Source organism: Cavia porcellus, unplaced genomic scaffold (assembly GCF_034190915.1).
Source record: "Cavia porcellus strain 051 isolate PalLab524CR breed Dunkin Hartley unplaced genomic scaffold, mCavPor4.1 scaffold_9, whole genome shotgun sequence".
NCBI lineage: Eukaryota > Metazoa > Chordata > Mammalia > Rodentia > Caviidae > Cavia > Cavia porcellus.
This window is the reverse complement of record NW_026947492.1, coordinates 45,979,153-46,006,037: the sequence shown is the minus strand read 5'-3', so window position 1 is coordinate 46,006,037 and position 26,885 is coordinate 45,979,153. Positions and strand designations below refer to the sequence as shown.

Genomic DNA, 26,885 nt, shown 5'->3' with positions numbered 1-26,885 from the left:
ATGTCTACTTTGTAACCCATTAACTTGATTGTGTATGTCATTCAGAATTTAATTAATATCATAAGCCTTCATCGTAGAAAACAAAATTACGACAATATTCTAAACATTAAGGGGAATAATCTTAAGTCATACCATGGTTTCTTTTTTTAATATTTTTTCAAAAAGTAACTGACTTCACAAACACCACCTAAAACATAATTTAGACAACTGAGAAACAGGCAAGTATATATTAAAATGCTAAAATAAAACACATTTATACAAGTAAAGCAAAACAATACTGATAAAAATGTTATAGTTTATGAAAATCATTTGCAATTCACATCAAAATAATTTAACATTCTCTATTATTTTAATAGTACAAGCTGCAACAACAGAAAAGGAACAGATACGCGCACACAATTTTAAAACCAAATCAGTTGTAAGTGCAGAAAAAAGTAAGTACAAGCACTTGTAGCCCACACAAATCTTTTGGAATTGGCACCATCCTTCTAAAACATCTATATTCTATATAGATTTCTAATTACAACACCACCAGCAGCTGCCATTGAATTCTAGAAATACACACAATATACATAGTATATTTGTTCACATTGAGAAGATCAGTGAAATTTAGCCAACTATTTTATACATGCCTCATTTTTCAATAAACAGTAGAGAATCTCCCAGGCCTCAGACCCTCTTCAAAGGAAACTCTGATTTATCTTTATGCTTTCACTGATCTGTATTTTTTTTTCACAGTATAAAATTGTAAATGGTAACTATAGCAATTTTGACAGCTTGAGGGTTATTAATAAGCTGTTACTAAATGTGAACTCATATAATAACTTGGAAGTCTCCAAAACATGTACATTTTGCTGAGAGACTAGCATAGGAAATATTTTTATTTTTTTCTTAAAAATAATGTTTAATTCCTGGTTTGGAAGCCACAGAACTTCAACAGAGCCATTATACAATTAATTTGTAGTCAAAAAATATCTCCTGGTCTTCCTGATTACTTGCTGGTAACTTCAATAGTTTGGGAAAGACTATTATTTTCAAGGATCAGCACATTTGGAAATTTGCTTTTTTCTCTGCTTCAGTCAAATTTGTTATGATTTTCCTCTTCATTTAGCCTTTCTGCTCCCCATTCCTAACCCCAAAATATGGTTCTTCCCAGTAGATGCATAGTCTTCTCAGAATGCCCTCACATCTCTCCCAAAATAGAAAGATGAGTGGACTTCTTGGCCAGTAAAACTTGATGAAATCAAGTCTCTTTTTCTTCCAAGGGTCAAACTCTTTCCTTTTAGTCATCTTGCTGATTCTTAGCATTTCCCTACACTTTCCCCTTCCTTTTAGTCATTCAGGTCCCAACTGAATTATCACTGGGCACCAGGAACAGATTATTTTCAGGGAAACTCAGTGACAATAGGTACCCAAATAAGTTGTGAAGTTCATAGCCTAGCCCTAGAATAGATATTCAGTTTTCTTTGTATTATAGAGTTATTACTTGGAACCTGGTATTAGAATTGGCAAGAGACAGAGTTAGCATCATTCCAAAATAAAATGTATCAAGGATGTATTATTATGTCATGTCCAATATACAATGTGTTCAATTAAGTGGTAAAGATTATATAAATATAGAAAAAATACATCTTGTTCTTTTCTAATTTGATAAATTTTTTATTACAGTTAATTATCATGTAGAGTTATCAGATGGAAATTTATTTGCACTAAATTTTAATTTTTAATGCAGTTTCTCATAATAAGGTGGTTTTAAAAAATATGTCACTGAAAACTAGAAAAGAAATTTGATTATGGAGTAAAATTTTAAAATGTTCTATTGGTCAACGGAAGGAAACTTACTGTTCTTCAGAATAAAATAGAAATCAACCTAAGTATTTTATGAAACAAATTTTAAAACAGACAGTAGAGCACATTTAGAAATGTATCAATACTTAAGAAATCAAGATAGAAATCTCTAGGTGAATGCCACCTTTTTCAATGATGATCCAGCAGTATTAATACTTCAAAATATTTACATGTGTTTTTCTTGTAGAGGCAGACACTTGTTTCAATGAAGACATGAAAGTCAGCTAGATTTTATTTGATTCAAGAATCTCATAAAAATGCATTAATATTTGGGGAAAGGATGTGCTGATGATGTTATTTTCAACTTTGGCACAGAAACTTAAATTACTTTTAAATTAATATTTAAATAAAATATTTTAATAAATGTTTTTAATATTTTACATTGGGAAAGATGATTTAAAATATCAACTAAGATAGATATAAGAATCAGAATTTCAGCAAGCAATATATTTATTCCTTTAAAAAGTGAAGAATGATAAACTGTACCAACAAATTTCCACTTCTCAATTTTTTAAAAAAAAGATGTGAAATAAAAAGTATTAAAATAAGAATCATGAACTAAAAGAAAAAAATTCTATTTATCTCTCTGCCAAAAAATATACTTTTGCTTCACAGCAAATCTTTTTAATAAGGCTATCTTTAGTATAAGGCGGGTCAACTGAACTTTAAATTTATAGGACACCTCCTTTTTATTACTAGCTTTATTTAAAAATCAAAAATACTTGGTACCTGAGGATAGCTGCAAGGGGGCGAATAAAGAGGTGACAGTGGATTCAGGTCTTGAGCTATGATTTCTACCTGTATGTATCAAAGCACATATTTTTTTTTTTTGTCAACTCTAAATCTCTTTTCTGCAGTATTTAAAAAGTGACAGTATGAAGTGCACAACATAATATTAGTAATTACTTTAAAAAAAGAAAATATTAATAATTGCTTTGCCTCTTTTTGGAATGGCTAAGAAAGACTGTACTTGATATTAAGGTTCCTCTGTTTTAGTATTCTGTATTGCTTTGAAAAAATCTACATTTGTCATAGTTCATAGCTGCCTTATTTCAGCAGCCAAGAAAAGTTAAAAATCACTGGTCGTTGGCACAGCAAAATCTCTGCTATGCCAACTTGACACAGTTTGAATTTCCAGTGTATAAAGACTGTGTTAATTTTTTCAACAACAGTCTCTCCAATGTCTTCATTGGGTCTATGAACCACTCTTCCAGTGATGGGACTCAGAGTAACAGAGGAGCTCTTAGTGCATCAGATTCTCAAAAGAAAAGAATGAAGAAGCCCAAATGTATATTTCAATGTTTTGTCTGCAACACTAAAGGATCGGCATTTATAAGGAGTGCATGTGTATTATGAGATAGCCAGGCTGGAGCGCAAAAATTACTAGAAAGAGAATTTCCAGCTACACAGCGCACCCCAGTGAGGGAATTACAAAACAGTATTCCAGAAAATATTTTTTGCTACTCCATTATTGATTTGGCAACATGGTGAAATAGTCAAGAAATCTTCCACTGGTTTTCCTGGTTAATGGAGGTGAATCTGAAATAACTAGGTGGAATCCTGGATGCAGGCTTTTGGAAGAATATTTCACAACCAAACTGTAAAGTCTCTGGTAGAAGCCCTAGGTACATGAGCTCGGCATTCACGGTCAAGTCACGCGTTAGCATGGTAACACCCACAGCTATGCCTCAGTCAATACTGGGCCCCAGGTTACTGCTTCCCAAGGTCTTTGAAGGAAAAAATAAAATAAAATAGAAAAAAGAGAAAAGTTGATGATTTGGTCCCAGATTGTCAGTTTGTTAGAAAACGTACATTCATGTTTTGTGAATCAGACTCTTCTGGGAAAAGAATGCAAGTAAACAAAACTTTTTACAGTTGTTAATAACTCTGTTTTCACCATGACGCTGTTTCACACTTTCCGCTTTCCTAGAGCAAAGCACTCGGTACAAAAGTGAACAGACTCTTTTGTCAGCCCTCAAAAATATAAGCAGTGTTTCTTAAAAGCCCATGTTTTCTAAGGCCACTAGAAGAAAATCTGCCAGAAGAACTGTAGTCGGTGTCTTCGTCGGTTGAGAGTGCACTGTTCATCTCCTTTCCGTGCCCCGTGTACTTGGCGTCTTCTGCTCAGCCCGCCAGCTGGGTGACTGGTGTCGCCAAGGGCGTCCGTGTGAGCACGCGGGCCCCAGCGTGGATTCCAGGGACTTTCACAAGGACGAGGAGCTCTGAGTGTAATCTCTTATGATGAGAGTGTCATATTTAGGAGACGACGGGATACAGAGGGCCGACTCGGACACTGGCGAGGTGGGGGTTGTGCTGCCCGAGTCCACCGAGTCTCTGAAGGGGGACGGCGGAGTGAGGGCCACCAGCTCCTCCAGGTCCGGCTTGCCGGCTGCGGCCTCCGCGCCGGCCGCGGGCGTCTCTTGGGCAGCGCCCCCTGCCGACGGGGCCCCGGCCGCGGCCTGCGCGCCGCCCGTGACCTCGATGGCCGGCAGAGGCTGGATTTCGGCGAACGTCGTCATGGTCGTGGGCAGCTGGATCTCTTTGGGGATCAGGTACGTCGAGCAGAGCGGGGCGCCCACGCCGGGGCCCGGGGCCGCCGTGGACAGCATCATGGAGTTGAGCTCGCTGATGTTGGCCGTGAAGCGAGTCACCACGCTGCTGATCTGCTCCATGAGCGAGCCCTGCGAGGAGCTGCTGCGCGCCGCGGGCTCCGAGTGCAGCGACGGTACGTCGTCGTCCGTGCGGCCGCCCGAGCCCGCGCGCTGGCTCAGCGTGCTGATGGGCGACGGCGAGCGCGGCCGCACAGACGCCGCCGCGAAGGGCTCCTCGCCTTCCGCCACGTCGTACAGGGCCTTGGCGCCGGCGTCGGGGGGCTCGGGGCCGCCGGGACCCGCGCCTGCGCAGCTTGCGGCCCCTGCGCCCCCTGTCGGCCCTGTCGCCCCTGGGGCCACGCCGCCCGCGCCGGCGCCCAGCCCGCGGCTCTCCGTGCTCTTAGGGAAGGGCTTGATGACCGCCGTCTGGTTGAGGTTCTCCTTCTTGTTGATGTGGACCGACAACCGCTGCCACAGGTGCTGCCCCCGGCTGCTCTTCTCGTTCTGAGCCCAGGTGACGGATTTTCCATTGGAGCTGTGGAGACAGAGGGGAGAGGTGACTCAGCGAGATCGGGAGGGGCCTTCCACGCTGCTTCCCCAGTGGTGGGTGGGCACGGGGCCACAGCTCGAGCAGCCTTTCTGTTCTTCAGGAGATAGCACATCACAAGGATGTCAAGTGAAGGAACTTGGGACTTTGGAAGTGACCTTCACTTGTTTTGCTTAGCATGAAAGGCTCCTTTATTTAATCTGGCCATGGGGTTTATTACTGTGAATGTGTCAGAGGGGTGTGTGGATGCAAGAGCATTTTTCAGGACTCTGCAAGAGTTCTGACTCCACCCATTCAGACAGAAGCTGTTTGTGCTGTAGATACAGATGCCGGGGTTAGAGTTTTATGTCTCTCTGCGGAAATGCCTGGTATCAGGCTTTCTTTGGACTGAAGCATTACAATTAGGAACTAAATTCACAGAAGAGAGGAGGGAAGGTGTGAAAGAATCAAGGGCAGAAAGTAACAGTGGTTCCAATTAAGCTTTTATACTAATCTTGATGCAGATTCAGCCCTATGTAACTAGCAGTTTCTGCCCACACTTCTAGTTTTGAGCATGGTTTTATTTAGTGTATCTGATGGAAAATACAAATTCAGTGAAGACACAAAATTTTGCCCATAGGTTAGGGACTTAATGACTGATTTTTTTTGTTTTGTTTTGTTTTGTTTTTGCTTTTTTGTCCTTTTCTTTCCCAAGCAGTTCTTGTTTGGTCTCTGTTCTGGGCTCTGGAAGCTGCTGAAATGAAGACAAGTTTAGTGGCGGCTCAGTCTCAATGTCTGTACCCTCCTTAATATCAAAAACTGACATAGCCTCCAAAGTACAGTCCCAGTGTTAGAAATATTACTGTAGCTAGAGGACATGATCTGACTTCAGGGGTGTAACATAGAGCAATCCTAGTGTGATTCCCATCACCAATACAGAAATGATCTCTATAACTAGAGGTCTATTATATTTAATGCAGACGGTTCCCTTCTGGAATTGTGACCAAGTGCTAGCCTTGGGCAGTCTCAAAAGACTTTGAAGAACCAAATTCTGTTATTGGTTATTAAACTTAATTGTTTATAAAACTTATATAGGGCATTTATCAATATCATTAGATGTGTCTCAGGAGATTGCAGGTCTAGAATGGATTCCAAGTATGGATGCTTTTTACTCTGCTTCTGTACCTCTGCCCTCTAAAGTGACTCGGAAGCAGACATTTTTAAATTGAGAAACACTAGCAAAAAGTAGTCCTTGCCCCCGCCCCGATTCTCATTATTCTCTTGGCCTTCTTGAAAGGTTTAGTTGCCTTTGCCAGTCAGGGCTCTCAACACTCCTTGGAGCACAGCTAGCTGCTTTGAGTTTGCCTAATTGCACCTTCCAGATCCGCTCTGCGTGAGACACTCCCCTGATTACAGACTACCATTTCTATAGTCCGTTTAGCAATATGCTTCTGGCTTCTTTCCCGTGCTGTTTACTTCATCTGTTCTTTTTTTGATCTTCTTTCTATGCTCCTTCCTATACAATCTCATTTCATTTATTCTACCATGTATATGACAACCCAGTGCTCATCAGAATCTGAATTGTAAAATGTCCCCTTTCTCCAGCCCTCTTCAGAAAGCATGATCAAATTATTTCCAAATATGGTGGTTGCTGTGCATTTATAGTAGAAGTGGCACTGGTAAATGTTTGACTTTTCTAATACAGTTTCTGGATTTGTTTTTCCCATTTTGCATTAACCTGCCATGCTTCCTTTTAAATTTTTAGTACACTACACTTTCCCAGGTGTACATTAATTTTTGCAACATGGCACAGAAGAAATGGGCCAGATTATTTATGGGATTTGACTCAAAGAGTGGTTGCCAGCTACTCCCTTTCTCCCCTACCAGTAGGATAGGAAATAGGCATTTTGGGAGGGGCAATTATTCTTTCAGGTCACTGGGGCCCCTTTTAATACAAAGCATGAGCTAGAAACTAGATGCATAACTAGATTTATTCTACCATGCTTTACTCTAGGGATACTTTTGCTTCCAGCAGACAGCTTTTGGGAACACCTGATTTTATAATCTCTCTCCCTCTTTCAAATGCTTTTAGTGTAAAATGGTGAACATAACTTTGGATGTTAACAGTGACAGTCTTTTGAATCACACATAGTCATGCCCCAAAGCATGATAGCATACTGAAAAACTTGTGGGTTAAGTTCTGAGAAGAAACTCATCTCTCCTGGTCTCTCCTCTCCTCTGCTTCCTTTCCCTCCTCCCCTTCTCCTCTTTTATCTTCTTATTTTTCCTTCTCCTCCCTCCCCTTCCTTCTCCTTTTATCTTTTATTCATTCTTCTTTCTGTTTTTTTTCTTTGTACTTCTGCTTAACTTGCTTGAAGAAAGACTTCTTGATCTCACCCTTAACTAAATTATATTCCTATAGCAACTGAATTTAGGTGTTTAATAACTCTTGTATTAATCCCATATGCTGGATGCAAGGGATAGGCAAAGGGTTTATTGTTTACTGTTATGTCCATAATGTCCATGACATATTCTAGAGCATTGCAGGTGTTCAGTAAATATTGGGGTCATTTTGAGTGGATAAATTCATTTCAGTCTTAAAATTCACAATTGATTTTGGTTAGAATCAAGTGTTACAAGTGTTTAATATTAAGAAGATTCTATTTCTCTCCTGTCATGGATATATCTACATGTTATGTAGCTTCCATTAATCAATGGTAGTCAGTGTATACTGATGAAATGATATTTCGTTAACTGTGGAAACCTAAATTTTGATATCTGCATTAAAGACAACAAAGGAATACTTTGTTAGACATGTATATCTGTTTTATTGAAATATGTCAGTAATGAAAGATTATTGAGGCAGTGTAGGTAAATGAGGTAAGACAGGACCCACACTGTTGATGTTAGATCTGACCCTGACTGATGTTGAGCATGTCACAACACCGTTAAGAGTATTTCTTTACTAAAAAAAAGGGAAGAAATAGACACCTGTTCACATGATTTCTGGATGGAACCAGAAGGATCCTACATATAATCAAGCATAAAAATTCCACACATACAGGGGGTTATTCATTATCATTAAATTTCCATTCAGTTATGATAAGATGTTATGTGTATTATTTAGGTTGATCATTTCTGTTTCAGCATTGAGATTATGTTGCTTCAGGTGGCCTGAGGTAAGTGGTAAATAAAAAGAAAGACAGCTTTTCTGTACCCGTCAGTAGCATTTTTACTTTTCCCCACTGCATAGATTAAGTGATACAAAAGAGGAAAAATTAAGAAGTTTAGAAGAAAGAAGCAGTACATAATGATTTTGTGTAACAGGACAGGAATCAAAAAAACACTACTCATTGTTTTGTAAATACCAATGAACTCTTTTCAAAATAATACCACATAATACAATATCTTCCCTTTTATGATAGTTTTTTTCTTTATTTCTAAAATACTTCAGTGTGATGTGAAGATTAGGGTTTTTTAGGGGAGTGGGGATGGGTTTTGTTTATATTTTGGGTCAGCTCAAATGACATCTTGTACTTTTACTCTCAGAAATTTATTGTTCCTCTTCTATGTAGAGCACTTAAATAACTTATTAATTTCAAGCAGGTTCTAAATGTAAGCTCAATGACTACTCATGTTTTCTCTATTCATCTGCCCAAACATAAAGAAATTAGAGCATTCTGTCTCAGCTTGTCATCTTTAGGGAGCAGACATTAATAGAAAGAGTTTAACCATCAAAAAGTTTGTGGAATTTGTAACATTATGTTCATATTAAGTGAAAATTGAATAAATCAGGTAGTTTGTATATTTTAGCTTAATGGGTAGCCAAGATGGAGATATAGTGTGGTTATGAGCTAATACAAAAAGAAAATTGAAAAACTTGAAATGTCATTAACAAATGTTAGTAGCAAATTATGCTTGTAGAGTGACATAACAAAATAGTAGTTAAATGAAAGAACCTCATAGATTAAGAACATTATAAGCAGACAGTTTGCAGTGGCAGTTCCATTTATGGTTAATTTTCTTAAACTTTTTATGAATATATTTTGATTTCCATGATTTCCCTTCAGTAAAAATATAGTAATAAAGTTTTTATGAGATAGTAAAGAACTAGATGTTATTTATGGTAAGGCATCCATGGTAGATGAAAAGATTTCTTGCTGAGCTTTGCTGAAAATGTGACATCTTTTGAAAATTAAATTGAGAAGCACACTGTACTATGTAAGAAAAATGACAACCATTTATATAAATTTCCAAGCTGTAACATAAATAGATGTAAATAGCGACCTTATTGACAGTTTAAATAGCTATGAGAATGTATGCATTAGAGATATATGCAGAGAAGAACATTTGAGTAAAAGTAAATAAAGACAAGAAATAAATTACACAGCATAGACATAGAAATCCAAACAATATATTTGCATTGTGATTTATAAACTGCTTTTAGGAACATTCTGATTATGGAAGAGTGGTAAGACCAGTGTCTTTATTCACCTCTTCAAAGATGAGGAGACCAAGGGTCAATGGTATGAGGTGATTCGTTCTGCATGTTTACAAAGTTAGCAAATGGGAAAATGAGAATAATACTATGTCATGATTCCCATTTTCATGATGTTATATTGTATATATTTTCTTTTTGAAGTTATTGTCCTTATTCTGTGAAAGAAAACCCTGAGGTGGTATATCCGGGGATGATACGTGTTTTAGGTAGAAAAGTTAGTTGTTTAACTTACATTCTCTCTATACTTCTTAATCATATACTTACATAGCCTAGAAAACACCCTACATCTCTTTTTGGCCATTAAGTTAAACAACACAGGTTAATTAGGCACCAACATTTGTCAGAGATAATGATTGGATGTCAATTGTCTTGATGATGAAGGCACTAGAATCCTATAGCAATATAAATTAATATGTAACTGTTGTCACCTCCATTTTAATGTTATGATGCAAAGAAAAACACTTTTCCTATTGATAATTCTAATTATTTTATTTTCTCTGATTTATTTTGGAATTCCAATAAACTAGGATTGTGTAATTGTGGGGATAACTTTAAATCTGGACTTTTTACAAAATTCTTGTATGTGATTCCTTTGCAAATGATTTTTATTTCTCAGTATTTTTTGTTGTTGTAGATGAAAATCGCTAACTTAGTCATCTCTCAAAGAGGATAACATTGAATTCAAAAGAAGATAGATATAGGAGAAAACTAACACTATGAGTTACTAGCAGTTATATTGGTTGACAGATATATGTGGTTTTTCCTTTCCTTATGACCTTCAAATGAGAAAGTAGATGGGCAGATGGAAGCATGATAAAGGCAGGGAAACTGAGGAGTAGTATTGGAGAACTGGAGTAAGAAATCAGTTCATTAGGCTTCAGGAGTGACAAATCACAAGGGATTCAAAACTTTACAAAGGAAGGAACCCAGCAGGGCTTTCAGAGTGAAAGCTGTCTTCCTAAGGAGGATCTATGTATCCTCTTTGAGTAATTGATAGTTTATGATGAAATATGAAAAGAGAGTGATAGTTATCGCGCTCTGTGGAGACATCAGTAACAGAAGTTCAGAAATCCACAAGGAATGTGTGAGCAGCAAGTAATCCAGTTTGACAATGTAGGAGAGGAATAGAAGTTAGAGCATCAGAAGCTAAAATACATGAACAGTTTTGTCTGCTATAAAAATTCTTGCTGGACATTCCCAACTACAAGATTCTACTTTACTCTCCTTTGCTATGTGAATAACTCAAAAGTAATTAATGTGGAACTTCTTATTAGTGTGTAGAACTGATATGTATTTTAACATAATTAGACCAAAAAAGTGCTATGATTATTAGATTTAAATGTCATCTGCATGCTTGATTAAATTATTGGTTTCTTTTGTTATTATTCATCCATAAAAACTATGTTGTTATTTAATTTTTATTTAATTTTTTACTTAATTTTCTTTGCTGGGCTCAAGAAGAACAGTTTGAATGCAGGCTCCATTGTACTGGTAACTTAAGTCTTCACCCAGTTTTGTCCGTTGATTTTGTCACTAATTTAGCCCCAGTGCTGGTTATACTTGAGAAAATATTCAGATTTAACTGATATTTATTAAATTGATTATTTCTCTAGAGATTAAGGATGGGGGAGAGAAAAATGGACTTAAGCAAAATACTTCTGTTAGGATAGATTTAAAATGTTGCTTTATTAGTATAGGGATATAATATTGACATAATAATCAGAATTACAAAGGAGAAAATGGAAAGGAATGTTCTGATAGGAAAACTGAGAGAAAGAGTTTGTTTTTTTTTCCATTAGGTTCTTCTTGTTGGTAAAAGAGCAATTAAGAAAAAATAAAGATGTTTCTACTGGGGAAAGAAGTTTCAAGGAAAGATTTGCAAATAAAGTGAGGCTTAATGAAGCATGAAGATTAAGGATATTAACATAGATAAACTATATCCAACTAATAGGTGTATTGTCTACATAGTTTAGTAGCTAATTCCGCAAGGCTAATCCCAGGAAACTCTTCCCACAGAGCTGGGAGGTTTTGTGATAATATTGCCAGATAATATTTCTTACAAGGATTTTAATCTCTAACAAAATCCTTATAGAAAGACAACCATTCAGTCCTATTAGAACTCATCTTTGGTTTAAGAGCAACACAAGCATTCTCTGAAAGTTACATGTCCATGCTGGCTGTGTTTTTAAAGTGCCTAATGGTGTTGACACTGATGTGATCTCCCCCAAGGGTCCTCAGTGAAGAGAAAGTATTTTAACTGAGTATGACATGACACAGAGGCAAGTGCTAAGCTTGTACACATATTGTTGAAATATGGTAGGTTTTTTTCCTTCCAAATTAAACTGTTTTGATCCAGAAATCAGTTACCTAAGCTCAGACTTTAAATTACACTCTCATGCTGACAGTAAAGTTCTAAGTTTTAGCTGAAATCTTTCAACTAAAATTAGATGAAATTTTAGTTTTGTGAGTGTTTTTTCCAAATCAAGAAATGCATTTTTTTTCAGCAATCACAATAAAACAAAATTACAATTTAGGAAAGAGATAATGAAACTAGACACAGATGTTTCATGTTTGTAAACTGATGCAGCCAAGAAAACTTTGTGGAAGAACTTAACTTGGTGCAAACCTTGCAGAAAAACATGAGTTTGGAATTGGTGGCAAAAAAAGAGACTCCTGGAAGAACTTTTCAAATGTTACCTCTGTACTTGTCAGCTCTCCCACTAACTCAGGAGCATCCCAAGGGATGCAGCTAAGTGCATGTCCTACGCTCAGTATGATGCCTGGTGCAGAGGTGTTCTGGGAGTATTAGTGAGATAAAAGTGAATTACAGCATGTTCAGTGCTTGGTAGGGACAGGTATTAATTAATCTGAATTGTCAAAACAGAAGTATATAGAATTTAGCTAAGTTGTCCAAGTCAAAATAAATGACAGACTAGTATCTCATGTATACTGTAAGCAATATTAATTATAATGATGATAAATAATTAGGTGTAAGAGGCCTATTCATAAACTTTTGAATTTACATACAATATAAGGCAAATAGATTTATATATAAGTAATGAATAAATATTTCTAAATATAAATAAATTTGTGTTGAATCAATTCATGATTCAGAAAATTTGAAATTAGAAGAAATAATTGATTTAAAATTTCAGAATACTCAGCTTTGCTGGGCAACTGTTGCTGCATTTCAATATTATTTACCTAGCAGGGTATAATAAGTGGACATAATAGCAGAATTTTAATCATATATTGAGTTGAATCTCCCAATAGAAATCATCTTTCAAAATTTACTTACTCCTCTAAAGTATATGAGTTTGTATTTGACTAATTATATGTCAGGCTACTCCCTTTTTGAATTGACATTTGTTACATCAGAAACTACTTTGATTTCTTTCTTCTGTACTACAAGAAATTATAAGCTATTAAATAAATAAATTTTCTCAAGTAAAATACATGTAAATTTATACATGCACTCATATATAAATGTCTTCTAAAAAATTGTGTGTATATGTGGTGTGTGTGTGTGTGTGTGAATTTGTTCTTATAGTGTATTTCCAAAATATATATTTCATAGGGACAGCAGTCTTGCATACAACTTTGACTCACTACTTCTTTTCCCAATTAAAAAGGTGTTAGATGAGAAGATAGTCGAGCAGAAACTTAAACAAGAATGTCATGAAATATAAGCATTCCTGTTACTATTTGCACAGGCTTAATAGAAGACTGTCCAATAATAACACAAACATACTGTCAGAAATTAGTGATTCTCTTAGAAAAATAAACAAAAGGAATTTGGAACTTGGTTTATATTTATGGTCCTTAATAAAGTTAGTGATTTCTGTTCTAACCACCAAACATTAGCTATCGTGAAAATGTGCAGCTCTTTTAAAAGGTTTCCCTGGGAAGTTGTTTTAAGATTTTGAGGATTGGTATGTTACTCAGAACACATGATTTTGATCTTTTCTTTTTGATCGATATATTTTATAAAATTAATTGGCTAATGGTATAGCAAATAGAACAGATGGCTCATAAATAAGTAGGTTCAATGTTAAATAAATTAAGATAAAACTAATTTCTGTAGGGTTTCTTGAGATTTTATGATGTAAGCATTCATTGAGAATCTGTAAAAAGTTTATAATTTATAGTGTTGGCTTTGTTGTCATTTGCACGCTCTCATGGAATATCTTCTGCACTTGGTCAGGGAATATCCTTAGTTCTGTACTTGCATAGTCCATTTAATTTTCACAGCACTATAGTAAAAGAAAGTGTTATATAGTCTTCATTTCACAGAAAATGTTGATTATGGAGTTGAACTGATCCTACTCTGGCTGATACCTGAATTAGATTTTAAGTTCCCTTTAATTTTAGACATTTCATGAAATTACTCTTAACACTTTAATTATTTGATATTTTTGAACCACATTTTTTCTCATATGAACCATAGAATATGCTCTTGTGAAAACTTAATGCATAATTTGTATAAAGAAACAATAAATACTGTGTCTTGAATATGTATAGTAGTAATGGTAATCATTGTTATCATTATAAGTTTTTAGATCTCTAAATATAAAAATAAAAATTAATCTGAAGTTTACTTTGGAGAGAGGTAAGAGAATACTACTGCAAAATTACTAATCTATTGCTAAGCAACTAGCTGGCTTTTACTATAATAGAAAAGTACAGTCTATTTCTTTTTTTAGACCTTGAGTTTTAAACCTTTATGTGCCTATTATCTCTGAAGACTTAACTTAGGCTTGTTATTATTTGCTTTTAATTACTCTTCAATTTATTCTTTTTTCAGTTTTTATTTTTTATTAGTACACGTTTGCAATGCATAATTCCCCTTGCTCTAAACTAGTTGATTATATGAGATATATTGTCATGTAGAGAGGAGTTTCATATTAATGTTGCATTTATTAGTTTTTCTGACTTTGTTCCCTCATACACTACAGATATTCAAGGCCCCTAATCTTGGCTGATTTATTTATCTACATAGGATTTTTGGCTCATAAATAGGCTTGTGATAAAGGAAAAATGGATGAAAAGCAAAACTGTTTTAATTCAGACATCATCTTTGGGTCTACCTTTCCAGCCTTAGAGCCTATAAGTTTTACAGATACTATTATATCACTGTCACTAGATTTTGTAAAACTTCATTAAATATTTTCACCCACTAAAATTTCCAGCCTTAGAGCCTATAAGTTTTACAGATACTATTATGATATCACTGTCACTAGATTTTGTAAAACTTCATTAAATATTTTCACCCACTAAAATTAGGTATGGTATATACTTGGTAAAAATCAGTTACTCGAAATTAATGTTTCATACACTGGTATCATGAAATAATAACAGTAACATTTTCTTTTTATTCGTCATAAATTAACTCCTTATCACCTTCCTTTTTTCTCACACTGGTAGGAATCTATTGATCTGTCAGTTTTTCGTGAATAAAGAACCCCTTTTTAAAAGAGAGAGAGTGGGAAGTGCGGAAAGTGTAAGATTTTTCCTTGTGGAGCTCAACATGAGCACATTAGATTGCAGACTCCAACAAGTACTCCGATGGAACACTCCTGCTGATGAGGCTGGAGTTAGTCATAACCATATAGAGGTTATCCTCATTCCTGAGGATGGGGGCTCCTGGGTATGAATTGACATAGTAACAGAGTTTAAATAATTTCTAGTTCTTTCAGCACTTCCTTATCTAGGACTGTCTTTCAGTTTTCCTGCAATCAGATTGAACCCTGAAAAATACTTTAGATTTTCCACTTGGAATGCACAAAAAGACAACATGTTATATTTGGAAAGAAAAATAGGAAAATTGCAACCAATTATTTTAGGAGGCTGGAGTGTTGTAAGTACATACAAAGTTCTCATTTCTTTGCAAATGAGGGGATTCGTTGAGGAGGGCGCAAGGAAGGGAGCATCTTAAGGCTCTGACGGTGTTGGAACTAACAGTTCACAACTTTTCTTCTCTTCTGTGGCTCCTAGATTTAGGAGAATCATCCCATACAGTTATGGAGTCCTGTCCATTCTAAAGTTTCACCACAGGAAACTTAGATACATGAGAGAAGGAATAATATTTGGTTTTCTGGGACTGGGTGTTCAGTAAAGGCCACAGAACCAGCCCAGATCTTTGCAAAGTAAATGTAAGGCTTGGCTAGGGAAGCAGCTGGGGGAGCTGAGGAGGTGGGTTACAAAGAAAGCCTTACTAGTTGATACTAAAAGTAACAGCAGTCACCTCACATATGCAGTCATCTTTTCCACAGCCCTTCAATTCTAGAGTAAGAAAACTGTGTTTAACCACTCAAGTCCTTTACTTAGAAACTGTTTTTATGTAAGTTATCTCCTCGACATACTGTAATTTGTCGACATAGAATAATTTTTATTCTAACCTTGTTACTCCCAGATAAATGTTATTATGTGGGTATATTTATGTAACCAAATAAGTTGGAGAGCGTAACATATACAAAAGCCTTGTGAATTTTGACCCCCCCTTTTTTGTATATCTACAGAACTTTTCTGTTCCCCGAAAGAAAGCTTTATAAGAGAACAGAAAGACTCCACCCAACTATCTCTATTAGATTTTTAGTGCTAAAGAAATGAGAAGAAAAATAAATTAGAAAAGATCATTTGCTCCCAATTGACTGCTTATTTGTGGGGCTTAAATCATTACTTCCACCAAGTGTCTCTTTCCTTCTTCCCCAGCAGTACCTGTCATTGTCATAAGTCTTGACATTACCTTTTTATTTTCAAATGAGTAAGCAAACAAAAGTTAAATGGAATTTTGCTGCTGTAGAAAAAAGTTGGACCATTCCTCGAGCAGATATATTGAGTTAGCTTCCTGTTTAGATCTGAATCGGACCCAAGGAAGCTTGCTTGTTGTTTTACTTAGTGTCTATTTATACCATATGATCCACCCTGTCTGTATTCCCCAATCCCATTCTCAGTCAAGACAGCACTGAGCAAATTTGGTGTCTGAATTAATTGGATCTGAGGTTTCTAAGCATTGATTAAACATTCTTGTGAACATTGGATGGCATAGTTAAGATGTAATGCTTACTATATACAGATCCATATTATTTCTAGATAAATATTCTAAAACACCAGTTTATAGAGTCACTAAATTAGAATGACCTAGGAAACTTATTATAGAACAGATTTCTAGCTTCTGACACTTACAGTTTTCCCAGTATCTTTGATAGGCAGTCACGTGTGTTGTGGTTTTAGATTTCAAAACATAAGTTATCTGAGACATTCCCTGAGTCCTCACTTAGTGAAGTCATTTTTGCCTTGTGCATCTTGTTTCTATTTGCAAGGACAGAAATTAGGCCGGTTTGTAACATAAGTGAAAAGAAACTAGGAGCCTCAATAGTGGTCTATTGAGTTACTCAAACAGAATCGTTCAGTAAGGCCCAGCTAGAAATACTGAGATCCAAAGATCACTGCACAGAGAGATTGTGAGCCAAAGGCTAAGAATATATACTGCACTTATACACACTCTCTTACTGCCTTTTCTTTGGGAAGCGTGGACAAAATTGGACAGCCTTTTGGCCAGAACTACTGTTAATCATTGCTCAGTCTGTGCACTGCATAGTTCTCGGAACCTTTTCACAGACTACCATGTGAATTGCTTCCAATAGTTGTGCAATGTAGTGGTCCTTGAAAAAAACTGATTTATTATTTTGAAAATAAGGAGCCCACCACTGAGGAAGCAAACACCATGTTTTGGGGTGAAATTGTAACAGAATTTAGTGAGATCATTTTGTTACGCAGCTGGATTTCAAGCTGTACTCTCAGCACATGCAAACACGCATGGACACAATACTTTCTGGTCCTCTCCCTTTCTCTCATCCAGGCTGATGTGCAACAGTTTTCCTCTACACCTACTATCACAGATGGATTGGGAAATGCTAAAGCAAATTAGAAGTGGAAAGGTAGTTCATGGTAAGTGATTCCTGAACTGAAGGCTTATACAGCGTCTTGGAACTGTTTAATGACAATCCTGATTGCCTTTATCTCCAGAGCCCTTTTGTTGAAACCCAATCCCATGCAAATAAGCACGTTCATTTCATGCAACACAGCTCAGTTTATGCTTATAATTCTAATACCCCAATTTACTGAGAACAGCTCAGCTGGAAGTGCCTACTACAAAAGAACATGCACAGCACAGCGACAGGGAGTATTTGTCAACAACACAAGAAAGTAAAGGAGCTGCAAAGGTACAGTAGCTAAAGGAGGATGAGCTTTCCTTATTTCAGTTCAAAAAAAGTCTCTTGTGTCTACAGTCCACTGGTTTGGCATGGTGTTTGCACTTGGCTCTAAGACATTGTTACATTCAAAGTAAATAAGATTAATTTCCAAGCTTGTCTGACATCAGGGGTTGGAGTGTTCCCTCAATTACGATCTTTCCCTCAAAACCAATCCTAAGCTTTTGCATTTGTTTTATTAAGTTATTGCATAGTCCTGAAATGTGAATTTCCTCCAATCTCTTTCACTTTGCAAACTCCAAAACCATTAGACCAATAAGTTAAAACTCAAGGAAGACTGACTGTTAGCTAAGGCTTCAGACATGCAAAGCGCACAACCCTGAGGGACAGCAGCATCTGGGACAGGAGGCTCCCGTTACTATACATGAGGATGGCATGAGTTTTACAAATCAGACACAGAAAACTAGTTCCCGAGATTGGATACTCAAGAGTTGAGCAAGAACCCAGACTAGGGAGCCACCTGTTCCTCTAGCTTGCATACATTCATGTCACACCACCTCAAGCCACTCACAGTTTGCTTACCTGCTCATTGTTGCTCTCCCACCATTCCCCATACTCCCTTTGGGGGTGAAACACTCTATTTCCGACTTGTGCTGGGCCAGTCTCCTGTCTTTGTACCTGGTGAGCATGAACAAGGACAGGAGCAAACAGAAAGGTGTGATTGTGTGCTTTAACTGCCAGGCTGAGGAGGCGCCATGACCACAGAGAGGGTAACCTCATGCCAAAATAGGCCTTCTTTCTTCTCAGTGCATTGATTGACCTGTGGTCTCATTTGATACTTGTGATGGCATATAGAAAAAAATTGAACATGACTTTAATACCTCTGAATGAAATCTCATGTAATTCACCCCTTTTTTCATTTCTGATTAATCTGTGAGTTCATACTTAATAAGCAATTATAAAATAATGTAAGTCTTAGCACGTAAAACATGCATATTGATCATTAATTACAACCAATTTAGTGCTTACCAGGTATCATGTATTGTGCTAGAACTTAAATTTAATAATGTCAAGAATCCTGTAATAGAGGCTTTGCTATTATTTCCATACAATGGGTAAAGGTTAAATGATCAAAGGCAAACAAATCTGATCTTTGAAAATAAAAATCAAAGTTTATAATCTATATGTTAGTCATTATATGTGTTATCTTTATCTAGGTTTTCAAAAGCTAAATTTTAGCACAGTCAATCTTCACTGAGTGTTACTATGTCTGAATATTAGACATTTGCAATACCAAAAGAGAGAAGATACATTACTTGGATATGAGAGGTTCTTGTAACTATTAAATTAAAGTTGACAGTCGGTATTGGGTTGCTTACATTTTGAGATATTATCAAATAGGTTTTGTATTAGAATGAGCAGTTTTCCTCTCCCAGATGGCACTAAGTATTTAATCTAAAATAAATAGGCCAACCACAGTGGCACATGCTTGTAATTCTAATACTCTGAGAGACTGAAGCATAAAGATCACGAGTTTGAATCTAGTCTAGGGAGCTTAGTGACACCTGTCTCAAATAGAAAATAAAAAAGGCTGGAAATGTATCTTAGTGTTAATGTGTTGGTTTCAAGTCTTAGTACTGCAAAAGAAAGAACAAAAGAAAGGAAAGGAAAGGCAGGGAAATGAAAGGAAAATGAAAACAAAGAAGAAAGAGAAAGGAAAGGAATGCAAGAGAAAGGGAAGAGAAGAAAGAGAAAAGAAACAAAGGCTGGGTGGTGATCCCTAATATTATTCTCATATAATGCACATCAAGATAAATCCTTATATGTTGATGACAGATTTTTTTAAAAATTTAGATTATTCCTTACGCTTTTGCAGTATAATCTATTTGGCCAATTTAAATCTGTTGGTAGCTAGAAACCACTGTTATTTCCCTTTGCTAAATTGAGAAACTGAGACTGACTTTATCAAAATCACAAACCTAATTAGTAGAAGATAAATTTTTATAGAGCTTTCAGGCACCCATGCAAATGAGGTTTATTCCCTTTTCCCCCATAATCTGGAACCTGATGTGGTTCCAATTCGTCTATGTTCCTGGTATTCAACAGACAATAAAATGAGTTACTGTCAAATAACTTGGAAATAGGCACTTTTTATCTTTGTTTTTATAGTGTTTGAAAAGTAAGATAAAAACATTGTAATGAAATTAAAATAAGTATAGATCTTGATGGTCAAGGCTTCTTATTTTTTTCCTTTTCTAAAATATTAAAAGTAGAATTTGAATGAAAATGGATCATCAAGCCCAAATGGATGTAATGGTTCACCATACAGTGGAAATTAACTGAGCATCCTATACATTCTAGACAGTTGACTTTGTTTTTGGCTATAGAGATAAGTCTGTCAGCCCTGCCCCATAAGCGTCCGTAAGTAGTTGGAGAAGGTAAGGATAAGAAACATGCAACCATGTAATCTTAGAACAAGAACATGAAGAATAGAAGAAAAACTTGAAGACTTTAGTTACTAAAGCATCAGACCAAGTCAAATCAAGGCGGCTTCATTTCATCAAATAAAATACCTTGGAAAGGAATCCGTTGTAAAGTACCAGTGTGAATGATTCTACTTCAGTCTGTACAAATATTTTTTGCTTATTCATGAATTATATTGCAGAAAATGCTGCTCTATAGCCTAAATGGAAATAGTATTAATCTAATAGGAAACTACTGGTGGTCAAAAACTTCTTTAAAAGGATGCATAATGTATGCATATGTTCTTCTAGTCATTGTGAAGTGAATCAAATCCTTCATAAATTAGTTAAAATATTTAACACTTCATGCTTATAAGCTCCTCTTTGTCTCTTTTCCCCACACATACCTCTGCCAGGTTATCTCCATTTGTCAAACATGAAAAAGATCTCAAACATCTTATTTCATTAAAAATCAACCTCTTTTTGTAAAAGCTGACACCAAAACCCACAAAGTAAACACAAATGCTGCCCTGCACCGCCCCCCGCCCCGCCAAAGTTAGACACTGGGTTCAGGGTTATTTGTGCTGATTATTTTCTTACAAACTACAGACTGATTTGTGGTCAGTTCTGCTTTGACAACTTGTGTTTATAGGCCAGAACCTTGCCATGAAAATCTCTTACAAAAGTTTTATGAGATTTCAGAATGATTTGTTCTAGAATAAGTTTTGTTGGTATTCCCTGAAGATTTTTTTCTTTTTACTTTGTTCAGAAAGCTTTAACTTCTCTTCAGTGAGGCTGGATTTATGTGGTGAGACAATATAATCTCACCAAAATGTTTGAGTTCAAAGGTTTCATTTGAACATTCACTGAATGTTCAATTACTGAAAGTTTTATATAGACTTTATGATCCAGAATGAATAAATGAGTCCAAAATGAGGTAAAAGACTAGAATAAAATGGAGGAACTCGTGGAATGAATATTAAGTGGAATATCAGATGTTGGCAGTGATGCCTGAAGCTGGACGGAGAGAAAATAGTGAAGGTTTGATATTGAAAATGAATATTTTATATGTGAGGGAGATTTGAGGAAATAAGTCACTCAAAATAAGATGATAACACATTATAAGTCACTAGAGCTATGGGAAGAGAAGCTATTTAATGGTTTATCCTTTATACGGGCATTAAAGTTTCTCAGCAAATAGCAGAACTTGGGCTGATAGAAATTCTTCATTCAAGAGTAGTATTTATCAGCAAAGTCAAAAGATGGAGAAAAAACATAAATGTCAAAAAGTCTAGTTTTAGTGTGAGGATGTAGAATCAGATGGCCCCTCTTTCTGTATTCTGTGAAACAGATGATGCAGAAGAACAGTGACCTCACCTGAAAGGGGTGTAATGGCTGAATTTGTCCATTTGTCACTGCAGCCTTCACTCATAATGGTTCCAGCCTCCATCATTTTTTAAAATTGTAAAAGATTCTTAAATAGGTTCTGCTTTGGTCTTAATATATTAACTTTTCCCCACCCAACCCAATCCAATCCAGTCTCCACACAGCAGGCAGAATAATCTTGTCACAATACAGTCCTTTGCATATCACCACCTTTCTACTTACACCTTTCAATTAGTTACCAACCAATCTGAGTACATTCTGATTTTTTTTACTATACAGAAAAACTAACCCCTCCCCTTTTTCTCCCTTTCCTCTTTTTCCTCTCCTTCCTCTTCCTTTTCATTCTCTCCCCCTCTGCTCCTTCTTCTCCTCCTCAAAGAACTGTATAGTTTCTCCCGTCTCTTACTACTTCTCTGACCTCATGACTTCCTGTGCTTCCTTGCCCACTCTGATCATGTGGCTGGAGAACACCAACCATCCTACCACCAGAGTCCTTGCTATAGTCAGGTGTTATCTGAGCTTTCCTCTTTCAAAATTTTCCTCAGGTTTCCCTTCCCCAGTGCGTTCAGTTACGACCAACTATAATCAGGTGATCATCCCCTCTTCCTATTACAGTTTCCTGCTTTTTTCAGAAAAACTTAATACAACACAATTTATATTTTACTTATTTTATGTACAGTCTGCTTTTCTCATTGAAATCTTCTATGGGATTTAAGCTCTATGAAGCTATAAATTCAGAAGGGCTTTAGTAAAGTCATCTCAGTGCCTATGAAATAGCCAGACTTATTATAGATGATAGTATTTGTTGTATGAAGGTATGCACAGGTGAATGAATATGAGAGAATCAAATCATGGAGAAATTTTCATTCAGGAAGGAGTATTAGCAAGTTTATGTTAAGTGATCGTAGGATTTTGAATAAAAGAGTGCTCATGAGAGTAGAATTGGTGAAAGTTGAGTTTTGGGAAATTGCAAAAGCAAAATAACCAATTTGGAGAGTTCTATAATCCAGATGTTTGCTATCCCCAAAATTCATATGTTGAAGTCCTCATCTTTAAGATAATAGTGTTAAGAAGTTGGACCTTTGGGAGGTGATTAGGCGCTGATGGAACAGCCCTTTTTATGGAATCCATACCTTTAAAAAGAGGCATCAGAGAGTTCTCATTCTCCTTCCACCATGTGAAGACTGCAAAAAAGCACCATCTGTGAACTTTTAAGTGGACCTTATCCAGACACTGAAGTGCCAATTCCTTGATTGTGGGTTTCTCAGTCCTCAGAACTGTGAAAAATAACTGATTGTAGTTCATAAGCCACCCCATTTGGGTAGTATTTGAAACAGCATGTACAGACTACGACAAGGAAGGAGTTTATGGAGTTATCAAGAAACTAGACAAAATGATTTACAAGCAGTGAACTCTGAAATCACAAAGCTTACACAGAAGATAGTATTTATTTCCTTTAGGGAAATCTTAAATTTGGATAATGGCAATCATAAAGTGATGAGAGGAGCTGTGGTATCACACAGATTTAAATAACATTTCAATATTATGTGGAAACCTTTTTCCTTATTATTTAATTCCTTCAAGAAACTCAGTAGGATAATTGATACTCTTCAAATAAGGAACTGTGGCTCAAAAAGTTTCATATTCTGTCCCAGTGCCCATAGCTGGTAAGTCACACATGTGAGATGACTAGAAACCAGCTATTTTACCTCCAAATATCATGCTCTTTGTTAACACCTTGCCTTTTTTTCTTCATTGTGTGCTAATAGAAACGCTTATAGAAATAGTTTGGTGACATATTTGAAAAATCAAAAAGGTCATTCATAAAGATAATAGTGTACTTAGTAGAGCTAGGTTTGGAGCATAAAATAAATTTACTTTTTAAAGGTCAAATTTGACTATATCAGAGCTAAGTAGAAAAAAATCACCCTCCAGTAACATGCAAACAGAATGCCCTTCCACTGTCCGCAGTTCACGTAGACAGGAATACCTCAAAACTGTGGAAGCCAAGAGGTATGGTTGAGAACTGATAACTAGTGTTGGTGTATACGATACAGTGTGGCATCAAGACAGACAAAGAATGAGGGTATAGGATTTCAACAGCTCCAAAATGTTACCAAGAGAGCTGATTTCAGCTAAGTACAAGTAAATAAAATGCTTGATGAAGGCAGAAGGAAGGTCATAAAGGACCTTCAGTTTGGAGAGAAAGATTAATACCAACTTTAAATGTTCATTGTTACAGTGTGACACTGCAAAGTAATTCCCTAATTTGATTTCACTCCTCAAACTTTAATGTATTTATATATATGAAATATTTTAGGATTATTTTCTAAATAGTCCAGCAAAACTTATGGTCTCTGTATACATACAGAAATTTTTTACTCAGAAATGCCAACTTGATTCACCCAACAATTTCATATTAAAATTTTTGAGCATGACTAATAGCCATATAAAATAATTTGAGAAGCAAACATAAAGTCTGAAAGTATTTTCTGCCAAGAAATTATTCCATGTGCTTTATAAAAATAAAGGAAGGTTGAAGCTGACAGGTGGGGAAGCAATGCAAATAAGCAATTAAAATGTAAAGAATCAGCTATGATGACTAATTCTATTCATAGGAATTTATTCTAGGGAAATAATTCAACAGGCACTCAAAGGTTTCTGCACAAAGATTTTTCCTTTCAGTGTTATAGAAAATAGCAAAAACTAGCAGAAGAACAAATCAACCACTGGAGAACAGATTAATAAATTACAGCATAGCAATAGTATGAGAATGTGATATGTTTTATATTGAGTAATGATTTTCATTTAGTTTGCAGAGAGTTCCCCAAGGATGTATTTTAATCTCACTTATGAGAAGTTGTTTACAGATATGAATCATTTTATATTATTACCTCTTTCTTGTGTGCTTTCTCCCTACCTTGCTATTTGTTACATCATCTGTACTATTCTAGGAAGATATAGAGTTTGAAACCCATCTTCATGTGCTTTAGAAATTTACACAACATCCTCAATAGGGAAAATGTTTCAGGGAGGAATACAATGTTGAGTAGTGGGAGGAACTTCATAGGCAAATAAGATCGGCTTCAAGGAATATTTCAGTAAAGCATTAAACGTTTCTGGCACTTTACAGTTAAATCATTCCTAAAACAAGTGAGTTATTTTCCCAAAAGGAATTTCTCCTTACATTTTTGTACATGAACAATTTCAATGGCCTTGAAGTCAGATGAAGCTGGGTAATAATGACAATAGGAGCCAAAAAACACTGGGCATATACCAGCCACTGTTCTAAAGAACACATCTGAATTTTCTTATTTAACCATGAGGTATTATTACTACCCTTGTTGTATTAAGGAAGAAGCACTAAGATATAGGGAAACTACATATTGTTACCTAGGGCCACCAAATTGGTTAATAATGGTGTGTATATCTTATTTTAGGAATGCTATCTATAGACTTTATTTATATCTTTCATTAGGCCTACTTCTGTCTTTAAGTGGCCTAAAAGGCACTGGTCTATTTTTTCAAACATTTTCATTCTTTTTTTACAATCTCTTTGGTTTGAGCTATGAACTGTACTCTCCTGAACCTGTTTACCCTATTGAATAGTAAACCTGAGCGGTCTTGTGTGCTCATCTTTGTTGTAATTTGTAGTTGCAACTTGATTTTCTGTCTGAAGACAAATAGACCTCAAACTTCTAATGTTTTGTAGCCTGGGTAAATGTAGTGGACAGCAATTAGTTTCTGTATTTCAAAATATGTTTTAGAGAAGATTCTAAATATTTACAACACAAAGAAATGGTAAATGTATTAGGTAATAGATATATATATTATCCTAATCTTATCATTCCATATTATATACATATATTGAAATACAATACTGTATTTTCTAAATACACACAATTAAAAATAAAAACAAGAAAGAAGGGCTGGAGGTACAGCTCAGTGGCTCAGTGCCTGCCTGGTGAGTGCAAAGGTCCTGAGTTCAGTTTGCAGTACCTACCAAAACAAAAAAAAAAAACCTAGGGGCTCAGGATTTAGATTAGTGGGCATAAGCATCTGCCTGGCAAGCTTGAGGTTGTGGTGTTAAAAAGAAAAAGAAAAAGAAAAAAAAATAACCAAAAACCCTGAACTGCCTCTTCCTGAGATTTACCTGTCACCCCACTAGAAAATCAAAAGTTGGTTATACCATATTATGTTTGCTAAGTAGCTTGATTATACAGTCTCAGTTACAACTTCTTAATCTGCAACACGAAATCTTAGAGGTCTGGTAAGATAATTTATATAAAATGTTTGATTAATAAATTGTTGATAATGTTACTTTCATACCTGTCATTTTCTTCTCTATTAACAAATTGTGTAACACTGTTTTTTTTCCACAAATGATAGCTCAGACAAAATATTTTGTCCTGTTTCTCCATGTCTCATTGTAACACCATGAGTCTTCATGAGTGACAAGGTTGGTATAATGTTTACGAAATCTTGTAGGTTAATTAATCTTTGGCTTTTGCCCCTTCTAGAGCAACCACACATATGATCTCCGTGGTCCTATGCACCTCATTTACACTGCTGTGATCTGTACTGGATTTGAAAATAGTACAGACAGTAGATTCTTTTCTATTTCATCTCAGCCTGTCTTTCCTGTCAATCTCTTGTAGAATCCTATTCTCTTCTTTCATAACACTTAACACAAATTGGAGTTAGACCCATATTTGATTCTCAGTTCATTATCTATCTTTCTTAGTGGACTATAGTTCACAGGGACAAGAAAATGTCTGTTTTAATAAGCACCTGACATGAGGAACTCAGTAAGTGGTTTTGCATGCAGGCAGCTGTGAACATGGTAAAAACAAGTAATAAGTAAGGCAATATTTATCCAAATCTCAGTCCATCTAATTTGACCTTTCCCTCATCTAGTGCACAGCATTCTTTCGTAAGTTCTTATCTCACCCCAGTAGCTCTGTTGACCACTCTCCTCTTTCCTATAGTCCACTTTCTCTGCTGTTGGTGCCCTTTTACCTTTTAATTCTTCTTGTCTTAGGTCCACACCTAACAATTGCCCTGTTTTTTTTTACCACTGTCTTTCTGGGCTACTTAGGAAAAAATTAAAGAAAATTTTTTTTAATAATTTTTCAAAGAAGCTACTTTTCTCAGGTTTAAAAATTGCATTTGATTTTGATATAAAACAAGGGGGAAGTAGGCATAAGCAAAGGAGGTTGGGGTGCTCTAGTCCCTATATGTATGTGAGGAATCAAAAGCAGAGACCAGGGACATGTTTCACTGCTTTAGTTGTACAAACAAGCAACTGTGCTCTTACACAAGTTTCTAAAGAATCATCTCTACTCCAGGGTAGGAGGA

General features: G+C 36.0%; 1 protein-coding gene across 3 annotated transcripts in view; it reads right to left on the bottom strand.

The window, feature by feature from the left end:
* Positions 1-275: 275 nt before the first annotated feature.
* Grm5 (glutamate metabotropic receptor 5) overlaps positions 276-26,885 on the bottom strand; it is a 478,225-nt gene continuing 451,615 nt past the window's right edge. For 2 of the 3 annotated variants that reach the window (XM_063256289.1, XM_063256290.1), the window contains exons 9-10: positions 18,262-18,357; positions 276-4,974 (exon numbers count right to left, since the gene is read on the bottom strand). In XM_063256289.1, coding sequence (XP_063112359.1) covers positions 4,053-4,974; positions 18,262-18,357 — 1,018 coding nt within the window. In that variant the 3' untranslated portion in view covers positions 276-4,052. The remainder of the gene's footprint in view (positions 4,975-18,261; positions 18,358-26,885) is intronic. The other variant, XM_063256291.1, reaches the window with a different exon arrangement.